Source organism: Schistocerca cancellata, chromosome 2, assembly GCF_023864275.1.
Source record: "Schistocerca cancellata isolate TAMUIC-IGC-003103 chromosome 2, iqSchCanc2.1, whole genome shotgun sequence".
In the NCBI taxonomy this organism is placed as follows: domain Eukaryota; kingdom Metazoa; phylum Arthropoda; class Insecta; order Orthoptera; family Acrididae; genus Schistocerca; species Schistocerca cancellata.
In genome coordinates this window covers 865410285-865428956 of record NC_064627.1, presented here as the reverse complement: position 1 = coordinate 865428956, position 18672 = coordinate 865410285, and the positions used below count along the sequence as shown (strand labels likewise).

At 36.8% G+C, this 18672-nt stretch overlaps 1 protein-coding gene across 1 annotated transcript in view; it reads left to right on the top strand.

The window, feature by feature from the left end:
• LOC126162812 (uncharacterized) overlaps positions 1-18672 on the top strand; it is a 91636-nt gene that overhangs the window by 45718 nt on the left and 27246 nt on the right. Inside the window, exons 3-6 of the mRNA XM_049919557.1 lie at positions 211-344; positions 4193-4289; positions 4511-4740; positions 17279-17430. Coding sequence (XP_049775514.1) covers positions 211-344; positions 4193-4289; positions 4511-4740; positions 17279-17430 — 613 coding nt within the window. The remainder of the gene's footprint in view (positions 1-210; positions 345-4192; positions 4290-4510; positions 4741-17278; positions 17431-18672) is intronic.

The following is an 18672-nucleotide window of genomic DNA, read 5'->3' as shown; positions in this document are numbered from 1 at the left end:
ACGATTGTGTTGTTCTTATTATTTTAACATGACAGTATGCATTTTCATTATATTATGGAATGTAATCAAGTAGAGATTTAGTAAATTACCCTTCATCATTACATGTCATCATAATTGGATTATTCCAATGTTTTGTTCATGAATATAAAACTTGTGACGTAATACATATGATTAGCATTACTACATCAATTTGCATTCTCTGAATTACAGGTTCAGTAGTGGGTCGCGAGGGAATAATTTGGACATCCGGGTTTCTTGTGCCCACCAAAACTAAAGGATGTTTGAACATCTACTTTACTGGTACAGAGCCATTTGATGGGCCTTACAACATTGCTTCTCTAGATGTAAGTTAAATTTGTTGCAAACATAATAATAATAATAATAATAATAATAATTTTATTGTCTTTAAGCCATTACAGCAATAGACAAAGTCATACACATAATACAATACAGTACAGTACATGCTATAAAAGAACCGAATTGTTAAGAACGTTAAGTTTAATATCACAGGTCACGAAATCCTTTATATTGTAGAATGGGTTTACAACTAACCAGTCATAAAATGTTTGTTTGTATTGTTGCTCTGGTAAATTTTGTATAGCTTGTGGAAGTTTGTTAAATAATTTGTGGCCCATAAGTTCATAACTGTTAACTGATTTTGACAGTCTGTGGTAGGGCGTATAGATAGAGCTGTTTGTTCTAGTGCTGTAACAATGTATATATGCCCTGCGTTTTACTTTAGGTAAGTTCTTTTTTGTGTAGATTAAAACATAATAAATATATAGGTTTATTACTGTCATGATTTTTTGTTGAGTAAACAAAGGTTTACAATGAGCCTTGTTTGGTGAGCCTGTAATTATCCTAATAGCTTTCTTTTGCAGCAATAGTATATCATGCACACAAGTGGAGTTTATCCATAAAATAATACCATAGGATATGATGCTTTGGAAAAATGAGTAGTAAGATACTCTAACATAATTTTTAGGTACACAGTGCATTAATCGCCTTAACAAATAGATTACCCTAGACAATTTACCACTAATATAGTTAATATGTGGATTCCAAGAAAGTTTATCATCCAAATATACCCCCAAAAATTTAACGCAACTAGGATCATCTGATTAAACTAAATACCATCTGCTGGGTTTTGCTTTCATTAAGCAAGAACCCATTTGCTTTAAACCAGAGTGAAGCTTGCTCAATTGTCTCTGTAACACATGTTTTAAGGCTATTAAGATCATTACTACTGTTCAGAAACATTGTATCATCAGAATAGAGTACTGTTCTGGATTTAATAAATGATGGCAGGTCATTTATCATTATTAGGAAAAGGAAAGGGCCCAGCACGGATCCCTGCGGAGCACCTACCTTAACTTGTTCTATACTGGACATTTCTTTCCCAACACAGACTGCTTGCTTACGGTTTTGTAAATATGATCTTAATAGCTTAAGGCTGTTACCTTTAACACCGTAAAAGTCCATTTTTTTGAGTAGTAGTGTATGTTCTACACAGTCAAAGGCTTTGCTTAGGTCACAAAAAGTCACTTGAGCAAAGCATTTATCTTCAAATACTTGATGAATGTATTTAACAACCTTGTCTATGGCATCAATGGTTGACAGGTTTTTCCTAAAGCCATACTGTGATCCACTTATTAATCCTATGTTATCAAAGTAAACAGATAATTGTTGGTAAATTATGCATTCTAGAACTTTTGAAAAAACTGGGACTATCGATATTGGCCTGTAACTTGAGACAGAATTTTTATCTCCTTTTTTATATACTGGAACTACCCTAGGCAGTTTAAGCTCATCAGAGAAAAAACCCTCCAGTATACACTTGTTTATACAATATGTTAGGGGGTACACTATACAGTCTATTACTTTCTTCAGCATGCTACAAGACAGGTCATATATATCTACACTGTCTGATGATTTTAACTGCTTCACTATTCTTAACACAAAACCAGGTGAGACGTCAGAAAAATTGAAGGTACTTGTGTTTGTTGATGACCTAGCAATATTTTTTGACAGTAACTGTGATGAGCTGATTTCAGGTTTAATTATAGCACTTCCTACTTCCTCAACTGATTTAATAAAAAAAGTAATTAAATTCCTGGGGAGAGATACTAATTTTGTCACTTCTTTTATCTTTGGCGACACTATTTATTAGAGTCCATGCTGCTTTGCACTTATTGGTGGATTTCTCAATACTTCTGAGATTGTGTGCTTGTTTGGCTTCCACAACTGCTTTTTGTACTCATTCCTAGATCTAACATAGGCTGATTTAGCATGGTTGGTTTTCAGATTTTTATAAATATTGTACAACAACATTACTTGATTTTTCATAGTAGACAGCTGTTTTGTATACCATATATTTTGTCTATTTGGAACTTTTGCTTTTAGGACTCTGTCAGTTACTTTGCATTTCTTTATTGGAATGCAGTCATTAAAGTGTCCCAAAAATGCTTTGAGAAACCTATCAAATAGTACCTTTGCTGGCAGATAATTGCTTAGAGTATAATATGTCTCATCATAACACAGGCCAAACCAATCTCTGTTAGAAAGGGACGTACGAAACCTGTCAATTTTCTCATCTGTGACTGGTCTAGTGACCACAACTTCTGGGACAAGCTTATTTACATTACTCTTATCAAGAGGGAACCTACTTGTATAATTTAAAGATACTGAATCATGATCAGAATATGGAAATACTGTCACAAAACATGATTCTTCTGTTGTTTTAAAATTTACAAAAATATTGTCAAGACATGGACGTTCTCTTGTAGGCTTGTTATTGATTGAATGTAAGTTGCACTGTCTTAGTAGGATTTGGAGTTCAGTGTTGTAACATCGAATTCAGCATTCACATCTCCACCTATTACAATATCATAATGTATCCATCTAGTATCTGTAAGTACATGTAACAGCAGGTCCAGTTTTTCTAAAAATACTTAGGTGACCTGTACAGGGAAGTTACAACTAACTTAAAACTGTCTATTACTATACCACCAGCCTCAAAGTTTTGTTCATCACACAGAAAATCTAGATCTAATCTATTGACTGTACCGCTAAGTGACTTGTTAACATATATTGCCACACCACCTCTTAAATGCAATTTTCTGCAGTAGCTACTGGCTAGATTATAATTATCAAATTTAATAAATGTAAGTTCACTCTCACTAGCCCAGTGTTCACTTAAACAAAAGATATAAAACTTATTTTCTAATCCAAAGTCATTGACAATAAATTCTTTATCCCTTACTCCTTCAATGTTAAGATAACAGATTATAAAATCAAACCTGTCTTTCTTTACAGATGCACTATTTTGCCGAGAGGCTATTAAATCTCTGGCACTATTTATCTTATGGGCTTCTTCCCCTTACTGCCTTCTACTAAAAAATCATTTAGACATAATGGAGGTACAGTTTTCCTTTTGCCCGCTACACTTGATACTGCTTCTACTCTTGGAGGTCTCTTCTCTTCTTCTTGTTCATGACATGATCTAAGTGGCTGGGTTCCCACTGTAGATAGTTCAAATGTTGCTGCAGAATGGACAGCTGGATCACCTGTTGGTACACTTGTTGCTGAAAATGCTGCCACTTTTGCTGTTTCTGTTATCTTAGTTCCTGAATGAGGTGTTCTACCTGTTGTAACTGTAGTTACAGCTTCTTCTATCCCAGCACATTCTTTTGTAATCAGTGATACCTGATGTGTTACTGCTGCAACTGGAGTACATGGTAGGGAAGATACTTTGCAGGCGTCCTTTACCAGTGGTAGTGGAATAGGATCACTTTTCTTACAGCTAGGAGAAACACTATCCACTAACATTTTGATCTTTTGACTGAGCAGCGATTTGCCCCATTTATTTAAATGCATACCATGTGTTGTGAAGTGCTGTCTTTCAAGATCGTCAATACTGAGGAAAAAAGCATTTGAAGCATGAAACCTGTAACAAACAAGTAATGTGCCATGCTAATTTAAGGTGATTGTTGTTAGAGAGCTTTCATGTTAGATTTTAAGCACTTACATTTCCACATAAAGTGATATTACGGTCCCAGGCAGTTCAACAATGCTAACAGATTTAAATGCCTTTGAAAGTCTAAAGAAACTGGAGTGCATTTAACATTATGTTTTTATTAGTATGTGTTGCAGCAAATTCTAGTTGGATATTATACAATGCTTATTTTTTCAGGACCAAGACTACTCTTATCATCGTGTAATTTGGAAGGATGTTAATGGTGATGGTCTTTTGGATGCAGTAACAGCTCGTTTCCATACTGGTCTCTTAGGTAAGCATGAGTGAAAAATTTGTCATTTGCTTGAGAATAATAAATCAAAAGCATTCATGTCCTATAACTTAAATCAGATTTTTTACTTCCTGATTATGAGGGGCTGTAATGAGTCTCAGAAGCTTATATAGCAAGAGCTATACATTAATGTAATTAAATGCATCATTTACCACTCTACTCACGTAAATTCAATGGTTAACATTTACCTATGTATGTTTCAGGTAGTGTAACAAAACAGTCCTTGTGGCTTGAGAATCCCGGTAACTCTCAGCTAGAGGGATGGACTCAGCATATGGTAAAAGAGGATGGAGCTGATATACATTTCCAAGTCGAGCAACTGACAGCAGGTGGAACAACGTATGATGTCCAGATCAATGGAGAGTTCTGGAATGAAAAACTCACAATATATTACGGGAATAACAATGCAAACTTCTGGGAAGACCCGTCTGAGGTAAGTACCACCACTAAAAGTATGTCCACTCCTTCCACATGTTTATATACAAGGATATCACCTAAGTCATGAGAAAAATGACAAAGAATTTTTTGTAGTTTATGTACAAGTCACAAATGAAGCCTAAAAACTACTGTAAATGTTAGACAAAGAATTTATAAACGTGCATAGAGAGGGAGAGGGGAGGGAGGGAGGAGGAGAGAGAGAGAGAGAGAGAGGAGAGAGAGAGAGAGAGAGAGAGAGAGAGAGAGAGAGATTTTTAGTATAGTGGTAGGAGGGAGTAGCACCATTTTAAAAATCTCCACCATTGGCACGTAAGTGTGGGTGTGGAGGGTGTGTGTTTAAAGGTAACTTTCTTATGTTTTGTATGACTAACTCAAAAGCAGCTGCTGCTAGCAAAAATGTTTTCCAGTACAAAATTAAACTACATTAAGTTTTTCACAAAAAAGCTCCTTTTCATTGTTTCTCTGGGACTAATAAGTTTCCAGGCTGCAGCTGATGGAAATCTCATAATTATTAAATATAGTGTTTTAATGGTATAAAATTAATATTTATTGTGGAATGAAGTGAGATCAAAACAAATATGTATTTACATGCATTTAATGTGTGCCCCATTTTTAAGTGCAGTAGAGCCATGTTAATGCCTAAATTGTGTTCTGGGTGTGTAACAGAGTGAAAGGGGAGGGGTGGGGGAGGAGAAGTGCAAAGGAATGTCATTGTATTGTGGTCATGCTATTCTTTTCTCTTTAATAAATCTACAAACTGAAGAGCGATCAGATGAATCCCCACTATCTATCCCACTATGACACAAGAAGCCGCTCTGGCTCTTTCACAAAGTTATAGAGATGCTATGCAGTGCACCTGATGAATCACTGGCGACATATTGTGCAGACATGTTCTGGTGTCCTGGGGGTGTTTACAGTCTACAAAGCACATTCACCCTGCATGGAATATAGATAGGAGTTACTAATAATACTAACACAAGAATACATTTTGACATAGTCTGTGTAAATCTGTGCGCACTGTTCTACACTCTAGAGGGGAACTGGTTCTTAGTCATTCTGTATGGCAGCTGTAGCATTTTTCTGGGAAAGGCAACTTCCCCTACCATGATCATAGCTGGCTTTTCAATTTGCAGACAGATTATATTTCCCCAGCATTTTCTGTACAGTTTTCTTATGTGAACAGACAAAATAACTTCATTGAGCTCAAGTGCACTGAAGACCTGACCATCTCAGTATGAGCATGCAGTATATATCTTTTCTTTTTCTACATCTCACTGCTTCATGCTTGGTCCATGCCTGGGTATGTATGCTGGTGCTCCACCTGTCCCTGATGTCACTTTGTTGTGGGTGCAGAGTGTCTCCCACCTCTCCTTACTGTAACAAAGTGTCTCACTCACACACACACACACACACACACACACACACATACACACACACACACACACACACACACACATTAAATTGTGCAGCTACATTGTTTTGGTGCTGCAGCCAGACTGGCGAGAGGAAGTGTGTCTGTTGAATGTGGATGAGAAGGGGAAAGGTAAAAGGAAGGGAGGGTGACAGTTGGGGTGTGAAAGTCACCCAGGGTACAGGGCAAGAATGTGGCTTGGAGGGCCTGCCCTGCCACAGGCAGGGGAAATTCCAGGTGGCACAGAATGAAGTAGTTGAGAGGATTTTGAGTGGTTTGGCTATTGCAAGTGGCATAGTCCATGTCAATTCAGGCAGGCTGGATGTTATTGAATTTAGCATATGTTAAAATGAAGGACTAAGTAAGGAACACATATATTTTTGTTTTCTCCAAAAAAATTTCTGCTCTGAGATACAGCCCTCCAAAGATGACATTGTGCATACCATTTTCAAGATGTGAATTTTGGAAAAAAAATTTAAAATGCTGTATCTCTGAAACAGTTCTAGATATTTTGTTGGATTTTTTTATTTGAAAGATAATTGCTTTGTGTTTACAAAGAAATCCTCCATTTGGACTTATCTGTCAAAGTTCTTTTACTACAGCATTCTGAACTTTTTTAATAATTTATGGCAATTTTTTTTCCAAAAATGCCAAGTCATAAAATTTTGATTTTTTTCTGTTGATTAGTCCCATATAGTTCTACATTCTCTGAAAAGGAGAGCTTCCACTTTTAGTTTGAACAGGTTTTATAAACAAATGAAGATTTTGCCTTACATAAAACCTGTTTTATTACCACATTATCACATAACAGGCTCATAAAAATCAAAACCTAACCTTATTTAACATAATTGTAGTTTTGGTAGATGGGTAATAACTCATTTTTCAAGATTTTAAATGGTTCCAAAGTGTGTGTGAAAGGTCAAAAGACTTAAAGGTTTAAATTCATACAACTTCTGTGCACTCTGTTTTGTACTGAAATTAGTCAGTCAATGAACTAAAAATGTGTTCCACTGCTTCAGTATCTTCCTTTGATATAGGGTGATGCCTTCCTATTGAACCAATAGGAACTAGAGCACTTACAATCTTCAAAACATTGTGAACAGGAAGTTAGCACTGATGGTGACGTTGCTGCCCTTCAGCTGGAAACCTATATCCAGCAGCTGGTCCATGTGGTAGCATAAAGTTCACTACAATTTTGTTTAATTCATAACTGGTGTCTATAATCTCTGCAGTCCACCAGTTACAGTCATATGCACATGCCACAAACCTCCCCCTTCTCAGGTTATGAATCTGAATATTATCCTCCTGTTTTTGAGGTGGTGGCCGAACGAATGTAATTTCTTCTTTCTTACTCTTTAAAGTGCATGCAATATTAGTTTGCCCATCACTTTGAGTCCAAAAATGTGTCTTCTGAATTGCTTTCACAGGAGTCATTAGTTTGGACCATTCTTCTCTTTACTGCTCATGCAATTCTTTGATTTACTCTTTGGACAAAAGAACGAGGGCTGTGGATGTGTAAGATTTCAGGACTCTCATAAAATCCTCAGCATTCTGAATTGCAGATGTATTTGGTCTGGAAAGTTTATGTTTTGTAGCATGGTGCTTCAGGAGGCCTCCTACACCATCATAAGGCCCCTTCCCATGAGCCGTAGCACTGTATACCCAGTCAGTTGGCACAAGCGACTTACTCAATTCAAACAGCTGGTAATGATTTTTAAAATGATTAGGATCACCATCAGAAATAATGATGATCTTCTCTATCCCAGTTTGCAGTTGAAGAATTTTGTGCATTGCTAGCAAAGCATGTGTTGAGTCATGTCCTTTGTCATCACTTATAACTGCAACACTTGTGGTCTTGTTTTGAAAATATGTCACTCCTGTAAAAATTGAAACCTGGTCATTACTCCAATGATACTCTTGTACTTCTTGTGGGAGAATTACAGATGCGTTCTCAGCAAAATCACAGTGAAGCACTAAACATAGTTCTTCAGCCTGTGCACACCCTTTCACTTCTGCAATGTGTTGTTGTTGCAATTTCTTCAGGTGGTGGTGTGTTACTGCTTTCACTGACCATTTACCGAGTTCATCAATGAAACTGTCAAAGGCAACAGTTTTCTTAATTAGTTTATTTTCCTCCCATGTTGCATTTGTAATTTCTGCAGAGTTATCTGCTACGTCTTCCAGGAAAAGTGTCTGTAAAGACAGTCCTCCCTTTCCAGGGCAGTCACCACATCCTTGAAACAAACAAGTCTCTCGCTTTACGTCACAGACTACTGATGACATCACATGTCCAACCAAGGTGTCATATGTCACGTACTTCAGTAATTTCTTTAAAGTTACCACACAAAGTTCAAAATTTGCACAGAATATACATAAAAAGACATCTCTTGCTGGGTATGGCGCTACCCACTTGGGTCATAGTGCATAATATTTTGATCTTCCGATATGTGAAGTTGTATATTTGCCCTTATAAATTGCAAAAGTTTCTTTAATACTGCAAGTCATGTACCTCTTCACTTTCACTACATTTTGACCTTTTATTGTTCCTTTTTTGTTGGCACTCTGGAAAGAACAGTTCCATTTATCTTCCAGATAAAATGACTGCACTATTTGAACCTGAGCTTCTACAGGAAGACCATTATAGGGATCTGGTCTACCAAAGACTCCTTTTACAGACCTCACATTTCTTGATTTGTCTACCATGTACTTTGATAATGATGGAATGTGGTTCAAAATTGTTTTCTTTGAAAATGTCTCTGGAATAATAGTTAAAACTTGCATTTTTCCACTGTATGATGCACAATATTCAACAGCAGAATTGATATTTGTGAAAATATCTGGGAAGAGGTGCAAGAGTGCTTTGTTTCATTTCCTTCTGAATATGGAATTTGTACTTTGAAGAGTGTGGTCAGTTTTGCTGTAGTATATTCATCCATAGCTCCAGTAATTTCTCTGCACTTTCTTGATGCATAGAGCTTATGACTCGACTTGACTGACCACGGTTTCTTAACAGGCCTAACACCTACCTCTGTTATTGATTGATTCAGGGTATTTACGTATTTACTCGAATCTAAGCCGCACTCGAATCTAAGCCGCACTTGAAAAATGAGACTCGAAATCAAGGAAAAAAAAATTTCCCGAATCTAAGTCACACCTGAAATTTGAGACTCGAAATTCAAGGGGAGAGAAAAGTTTTAGGCCGCACCTCCAAATCGAAACAAAGTCGGTCTATTGTAATATGAGACACAATTTAGGTAGAATAAATGATGATGCAGCTACAGTAGTTTGGTTCAAGTCGTAAGCTTAGCAGTTAAGCTTTACCAGGTAGCCATTGCTATGTGTCAGACGTGCTTCGTCTGGTTTGAATTGGTTGTTTATTTTTCTTTGATCTGATAAGTGCCGTTCTCTTTGTTATAGGTGTTTACGTCACTCTAGGCTGAAAATGCATTATTGTACTGTGTCATGCATTGTTTGTCGCATTCTGATAAGTGTTTACGACCTGTCGCTGCTCGCGGCACGGTTTGCTTTTGTGCGCGCTACTGCCGCTTACAATAAAAAAAATAAAAATAAAAAAAAGAGAGCAATTGTCTCATTAGTGAAACAATGGCAAGAGACTGTTATTTGTTGTTACCTTCGACCATAGATACTATATTTATGGTCGAAGGTTGTTACTTACACTGCTGCTTTCTTTGCTAATGATCGACAAGAACCAAATAATAGACTGCGTATGATAGATGTTCTGAATGAGAGTTCAGCTAAAATTTTTCTCCGTTTGAAAATCTTTGCAGGCGCCTCTTTTGTACATTACATTCTGCACAGAAATTAGAGTCAACTTAGATTTAAAAATCTAGTCAATTGCCGTGCTTCATTTCTGATTGTATCACTATTAGGCATAAAAATAATACGAATATAAACATAACATGATATGTATATTCTTCCGCATTTGCTGCTGTCTCACACTAGTTTCGTAGGTTATTAAGCAGACAGGATTTAAATGAGATAGCAGCAAACACGAAAGAATACATGGCAAAATGTTTATATTCGTATTATTCTTATGTTGAAGAGAATACTGCATGTGATTCGCAATTCATAAAAGTTCCTATTAGCAACCATCTCTTCTCACAGGTAGGAAAAAATTCAGAACGTAGAGTTGGCCATATTGACAAACATCCCAAATAGTCTTGCCAGTTGGATTTTCGTAGTACATTGAAATGCTGCTACATTCGAAGATAAACAACACAGAATTTATATTAACTTCGTTAGATAATGTGTGAAAATGCAATGGTCGAAACTCAGGGCAGAGAAAAAAGCTCGTCTTACATTTTTTTTTTTAATTTATTTACTGACGCAGAGGTTTTGGCGCCCGTATTTATCTTTGTGCCTGCAAAGCATGCCTGAGTAACGCTACATATATTCGACGGCAGAAGTTAGTTGTGGCGGCACCTACCAACATTTTTCAGAACTTCCGCTTACTTTGCACTCGATTCTAAGCCGTAGGCGGTTTTTTGGATTACAAAAACCGGAAAGAAAGTGCCGCTTAGATTCGAGTAAATAAATTCTTCCTCTATTGATGCAAAATCTGTATCTTCACCTTCTTCAGATCCTATCATTGTTGTTATTCTGTGAAAACATTTAGAACAAAAAAAGTCGTCAGTGGAAACATCTTCACTTTGAAACAGAGTCTTCAAATGAGAACACTACTCCCAACATGAACAAAGTCTCTTTTTTTGTTTGTCTTATATATCACTCTTTTATGGATATGCAAATAGTCAGCAAACCTCACTCTTCTGTGGCCCCAGTCAGAAGACATTTCAATCAGTCCTTTTCACAAAACACACATCAACTGTGTCAACTGGAAAATTCCTCATGAAAACACAGAACTCACTGGATGGTTTCAGATTTCTTAGAAGCCTCTTCAGTAAACAAATTAGCACTGAACAACTACAATACAGAAACCAGCAATTAACAACCACGACAAAGAAACTAACAAGAAACTACAACAAAGTGTAAGAAATATCTGCAACAATGAAAGTGAAAAGAAATAACTGCTACAAAGAAAGTGATAAGAAATAACTGCAACAAAAACAATAGAGATAAATATTGTAACAAAGAAATTAGTAATAAACAACTTCAGTGAAGACATACATTACCCTTGAAAGCTAAAAAATGATTTTTTAAAATAAAACCCGTCCAACTTAAAAGTAGAAGCTCTCCTTTACAGAGAATATAGTACTACATGGCATTAATCAATAGAAAAATATCTAACTTTTCTGGATTGACATTTTTGAAAAAAAAATTGTGTGAATTATAAAAAAATTCAAAAGGTGAAAGTAAAAGAGCTTTAACAGATATGTCCAAATGGAGGATACCATTGTAATCATAAAGTAATTATCTTTCAAATAAAAAAAACTCTAACAAAATATCTAGAACTGTTACAGAGATACAGCGTTTTAAGAATTTTTCCAAAATTTGCATCTTCAAAATGGTGTTCGCAGTGTCATCTTTGGAGTCCTGTATCACGGGGCATGAATGTTTTTGGAGAAAACAAAAAATTACGCGTTTCTTACTTACTTACAAATTCAATAACATCCGAGACTATAAAGATAGCCCCCCCCCCCCCCCCCCCCCCCAATGCCTGAAGTGATATGAATTATGCCAAGTGCAATGTTTACCACTCAGTGGCAGTATGGCAGTAAATGTCTATCATCAGAACATCCTCATCTTACATTGCTGCTTCATAGACCATGCCATCTTGATTCTTCTTCCTCTCCCAACCTCTCTGACACAGTCTCCTTAAACTGCATAGATGGGTATCGCCCTTTGATCGAGCTATCCTCTTGGCTGAGATCTCCAATAAACCCTATCCCTCACCCATCAAAATCAAGTCAAATTTACAAAGAACTTGGCAGTAAGAGTCCAATTATCAGTATGGTCTTGTGTCCACTGTTTGCCTGAATGCATGCACTGATTTAGTTGGGAATGGTTTCACAAAGCCATGCATCCTCTCTTGAGACAAGGCAGCCCACACTATTGTAACTGATCCTTCATATCCTTGATACTGATACTGGAACAGTGTTGGTATATAAGATGGCCCCACACGTGCTCTATCAGGAATTTATCTGGCGTTCTTGTTGGACATGGTAATATGCCAGCATCATGAAGACAGTTTGTAGAGACATATGCTATGTGTGGATGAACATTGTCCTGTTGAAAAATGACTCCATGATACTGTAACATGAAATGTAACACATGAGGGCACTGGATGTCCATGGCATACCATTGTGCCATCAGTACTCCCTCAATAACTACCAATTGTGACTTGAAGCCATACTTGATGTCTACCCTCACACTGACACCAGGTGTAACACCACTGTGCCACTCCAAAACATTGGAAGAATAAGACACCTCTCCAGGTTAGTGCCATACTCACTGGTGATCATCATCTGAGAGACTGCAGAGCTGTGACTCATTGATGAACACAATGCAACACCATTCATCAGCAGTCCACTCTTCCCAGTCATGGTGCCACTCCAAACACAGCCATTTGTGTTGTGGTTTTATAACAGCAGCCTACGCATGGAATGATAATTCCCTAGTCCTATGCTGCTAGTCTCTGAGTAATGAGCAGAATGACACAGATTGTCGCAAAGAGTCCATTACTTGTTCTTGTGTGGCAGGCATTGATGTGAAAGGGCTACGGTGGGCTTTGTGCTATACGCTGATCCTTCTGTTACATATATAGGAGTAGAGTGGGAACTGGGTCCATTAAGTGCAGAGTGCCCTTTTAAAATGTTTCTCAACTACCCAAGCAATTAAATAAAAACTTAAAACACAGTAAAATTTAAGCATTCCTTTGAATAATCATTCAAATTTTTACCACCACAGTTAGTATTTATGTACACAATACATAACTTGAATTAATCTTATAATCTGCTCAAGTCAGTTGGTCCACCACCACATTACAATCAGCACAAGTGGACACCTTAGTTGTATGCAGTGGAACGGTCCGTGGAATGACGCCGACACAAATAAAATAAATGATACCACAATAGACCCATCTGAAAGGAAAACTATATTAGAATCTGACCACAGAAACACTCAGTAACAACTCCCTTTGCTCTTAGTGCCTGAACTTTTCCATTTGACAGTCATACTTTAAAACCATGAAATTAAAGAATGCACAGTTAAGAATTACTGTATAACAGTGTAAAGAAGAATTCCAGCCACAAGCCAGATACCAATTATTAACCAATAATCTAAATCCTGAGCTGTACTAACAGTCTTAAGGAGAAGTGGCTGTACTAGGTTTCAGCTAATAGCCACCTGTAACACGATAACAAATACTTGACTAAAGAACCAATAAAAGATCATGGGAACTCACTCAGCTTTACTATAAATAATGATGTAGACTTGGTGTGAGTTTACCTACACCTAAGTGCTTGGGCTCACACATATAACTGACAAGCATTGTGTCCCCTAGCACCATCATAGTATCATATGCTAGCCTCAACAAACTAGCATACTACAAGCATGTACAGAAATCAAGCCCGCAGTCTGAAGGCATTTACAACAAACACTGGTCCACTTCATTAATGAGAACCTGGCATTCAACACAAATTACGTGCAGTGGTTCCACAAAGATTTGAATACACAGATCATCTAATGAGGCCATGAAAAGTATGATAAGCAGTAATAAGGCTCACCAACAATATCATGATCCTTTTCCACTGCATGTCCAACAGCTTCAGTTGTGCAATATCATAGCTTTAAAGCTTGAGCATCAGCATATTTATCGGTCAAACTGTCATTGGATTTCAGCCATATAACATGCTTCCAAAGCACAGGACATACCATCCATCAACCAAATCCTTATAGTACCCTTTTAAACAACATCATGTTGTACAAATTGCTTTTGCTGGTCATACATGTGTGTCTGATTATTTGCTCCAGCTGACCTGTGCCCATCCTCTCCTCCTGCCACTGGCTCCCAATGGCACTCATGATGACCTAGCCCACACACTGTGAAAATGTGCCAATCCCCTGCCACAAGCAAAGGTGTACCAAATTATGTCACACTCCCTTGTGGTGGTTGGGTGTCATCAACAAGAACCTTGATGATGGGTATATTTGCCTACACGTTCACATGTAGTCTAGCATTGTGCCACCATCACATCTGAATGCCACATAAATCTGGATACTGCCCAGTTTGACTGGCCAAACAAATGGAAACCCAGAATGAAGTGTCTTCAAAAATTTGTCAGGTACTGATAACGTTGTCTCACATGAATATACAGCATCTCCTTGTCCTTCACTGTAATAACTCAACATCTGATGTTGTTCACACCCCTTATATACTTTACCATGTTGGGTAACAACACTAAAAAAAACTAATGTCACAGAGACATATACATGTATGAAGTTACATTTATGTCCAACCACCTCTCCTGGGTGCTTTACTTTTTTGTCAGGCAGCATATGTTTAAACCATGTCTATGTTGGACAGGTACTGGCCACCAGATAGTTTTAACATTAGTTCTTCTATTCATGGAGCAAAATGCTAATCAGTGGCCAATTGTGGGTTTACAGTTGCTTTGAAATCACCACAAACATTTGGTTTGTGTAAAAGTATCAACAGGATTCTCATTGACTAGATGGAATAGAAGCGAGGATATCATATTTCACTAAGAGGTATAACTCACTTTTGAGGTCTTGTCACACTGCTGCTGGGACTGGTCAGGTTTCTAAGTAAAGAGGTCTTGAAAAAGAATTGAATTGAATATGAACTACATAACTGCTGACACATCTTAAACCCATAGCAAAGAGATCCAAAATTTGAAATCACTGAATGGTATCACTGCAGATGAAAAATTAGCATAACCTATCATTTGAAATCAGAAGTTTTGTAAGTGTTGGTTGCCAATATGTTTTTTGCCATTGCTGAGGGAACAACTAAAAATATAAGTGTTCACTTGACTTTCTCATATGATACTGTTACCGTAAATTCACTGAACTCTGCCCAATATGATGTGTTGTTTGTCATAGGATCTTAGTCATTCTTATGTAGGTTGGAGTGGTTGCAAACCAATCTAGATATAGACTTGCATCTTCTCATTTATGATAGGGTCTGGTACACCAACATCAACAAGAAAATCTATTGACTGATTGTTGATTATTAATGGAAGAGAAAACTTTTGTGATCATGGTGTGAAAGGATTAAGCTGTGGTTGAAGTATATTTATGCTGTACTGTTGTAGTCAGGACTTAGTTGCCAAGTTTGACTCAGTGTGGCTTTGGCAAACTGTCCCTGTGTATAGTACTGCACACAGATCATTTCCTTGTATGGACATTGAGTGTGAGAATGATCTGAAAACCAGTTTAGGCAATTTGAGTACAAAGCCTTGGGATGATGAGGGTTCCTGTGAAGACCGAAACGTGTGCAGCTGCTGCATGGATCCTCTGGAGCTTTTATTATTTACACACCAAGCTCTGACTCCCAAAATTGATGAAGACATATTGCGTGTGTTCTAGTCTTTCTTAGTGTGGCATGAACAGGAATGTTGTTTTGTAGAAATCACATCAGGTCCATCAAAATATTCCTTTACTGCAGTTGAAATTACAAATTATTTTGCTGTTCCTACTTTTTTGCAGTTTACTAGATTAACTGCCTGTGCAGAAACTTCCTTGTCAGGTGCATACCTAGTTATTGCTACTCATAATAATGATTCAACATGACATTATTCATAAATTTCATTTTGACATTTGAGTTGATACTACTATGTCAGACCTCAAGATCAGCTTCCCACACAGTGTGTGGTTAATCTGATTTCTTACAACAGTGAAAAAAATGCGAGTGTGTTTGCTACAACATGAGTTTTCCAATAATTCTGTGCATTCAACTTTAGTGAGAGGCTACAATTTCTGTAGAAGACACATTAACTGTTGGTTATTAGCTAATGGAAGTGCACTGCAGAGCAATGTCACTGATACTACTAGTCTGGCAGTGAAACAACAGACATCTGTAGTACAAGTTCAGGTCTCCATTTTCTGGACGAAATGGTTGTTGCACTGACATGTTAAGCAGCTGTGGTATGTGATGCTGTTGTGCAAGTTGCTCCTCTGCTACTGTTCCAGTTGTTGCAATTGGTATACCTGTTGTTGGGTGTGCGAAGTTGCAGTTGTTGCTGCCACAGTTTCGTCGATATGAGATCCTTGTTAGCTGAAAAATTGGTCTGTCAGCCTAGCACCTGCACTGTGTTGGAGTCCTCACTGTCATGCAACTGCTTGTGGTGGCTTAGCAAAAGAGACTTACTTCATTATCCTTTGCACAACACAGAATACGCTGATAGCATGCAAAACCAGTCCATACCGAGATGTCATAAACATGAATGATAGCAAACCATCAAGAAAGTTCATAGTCATGTCCAAATAGACTCAACTGCCAAGTATAACAGTTTGAATAAGTAAACACAAAATAGTGATAACTCAAAACTAGGCAGAACAGAGCATGGTATCAGTAAGAAACGTAAACAAGAATGCAGCACATTTCAAAATGATTGTTCTCAGCTAGATGATGGATTATATTAGTTGTATAAAGTCAGAGGCTATAGCCATATAATAGCCTTCTTATTCTGTCTCGTGGCACTCAACATAGTGTACTGCAATGATGATCTTGTGCTATCAACTTTGCTGTCTGGAGACAGAGATAAAGCCGATGCAAGTCAACAATTTACTCAGTGCCCCTAAATCTGGTCTTTTGGATTAAACTGCAATATACAAATGAAGATTCTCATTTCTTGTAACTGCATTTATCTTCTTGGGTTTCTTGCAGAATCAAACCATAGTGTTCTGTGACATTTTGGAAGGAAATAACATGTCTTGTAAAACATCGTGGACACACTGCAAACTGATGAGGCAGGAAACCCTAGAAGATTTTGTTGCTTTAAAATTACCTTATTTCTGCTTATACTTTTTTACTGATATTTTTTTTAATACTGACCCATAGATTTGTCAAAGAAATTTAATAGTCTATTTACTCTCATAATAAAATTTACCTCAAGCTTATTTGAATATAAGTCTGATTATGAGGCTCCAGATTTGTAATATTGTTATATTTTTTTTACAGTTGCAGGAAGTTGTTGTTGATGATACAATTGGTCAACCTTTTGATGTGTATTACTGGGATATTAATCTTGATGGTGTGAAAGAAATAGTTGTGACAGCCTATAATGGCAGCTATGGAAATGTGTATGCTTACACTGTACCAGAAGATTTCAGGTGAGTTGGTATTCTGAGTGTTATAAGAGCTATTCTGACTCTCTGCAAGCTATAATTATAAAAACTGACAACATATGTTTGGCCTTGTATTATACTTTACATTTCCTTGTGAAGCAAGTTTGCTAATGATCTTGTTAGAGCTGAAGTTTTGTGTTAATGTAACATGAAAAGATTTAAAATTATTTAGAGAATGTAGGCCATCAAGGATGAAACATGTTATTTATCTAACAAAACAGTAGAAAACTTCACACAAAAGTATGTTTCCATTTACTTATGCAACCCAATAAGATAACAGTGGTCAGTGAATGCTTTTACTGTCATAAACTTTGGTTTTTGATGGGATTGGGATTAAAAATTGTTTTGAACAACTGTGAAACAGTTTTGTTTGTGGTAAATGAAATATCTGGCTGAGAAACTTGGGAAGACAATTCATTTATATTCATATGATATTGAAGTAATCACATAATCACAGTGCAAATAAATATTAAGAACAACAGGAACATAACAAAGACAAATTTGTTTTATATCTTACTAAGCAAGAATTTCAAACATTCAATTCTGTTATAAAGAATTTTCTAATGATTTACTGACTATAAAAATATAATATGTAGCCATCAGATCATACCAAAGTATTAGAATCTAGCTTTTCCATAAAGTTATTTATAATTATTTATACGTCTCATCATTTGAGAGGCAGTGTTTGTTATAAAGCTGTATGACAAGTAATAATATACTGTGAATTATTAATAGATGTAAAACATATTCTCTTCAAAAAATAACATTTTAATCAAAGTAGGGTAAACTACTAATGGCAGACAAACAGCAGATATACAATAAAACATGGCATTGGGTAACTCAGATGGTAGAGCATTTGCCTGTGAAAGGCAAAGGTCCTGAGTTTGAGTCTCGGTCCAGCATACAGTTTTAATCTGCCAGGAAATTTTATATCAGTGCACGCTTTGCTGCCAAGCGAAAATTCATGCTGGAAACAAACAGTTCTTGAAAAGGCTCTTGTTTCTCTGCAAGTAGGTCTAATATTTGTACGTCAGATACTTGTGTTAATTTTTTATAGTAGTGGAGATTATACTATGATATTATCATCGTATTTCACTTTGGTTCCTCCAATATACTACTACACTTTTTGTTTAAAAAATTAAAGAAGATTTGATTTTGGTGTAGAATCACTTATCAAGCCTTCATGTGGTGTATTAATAAGCAACTCTTAGCAACATGAAAAGCTAA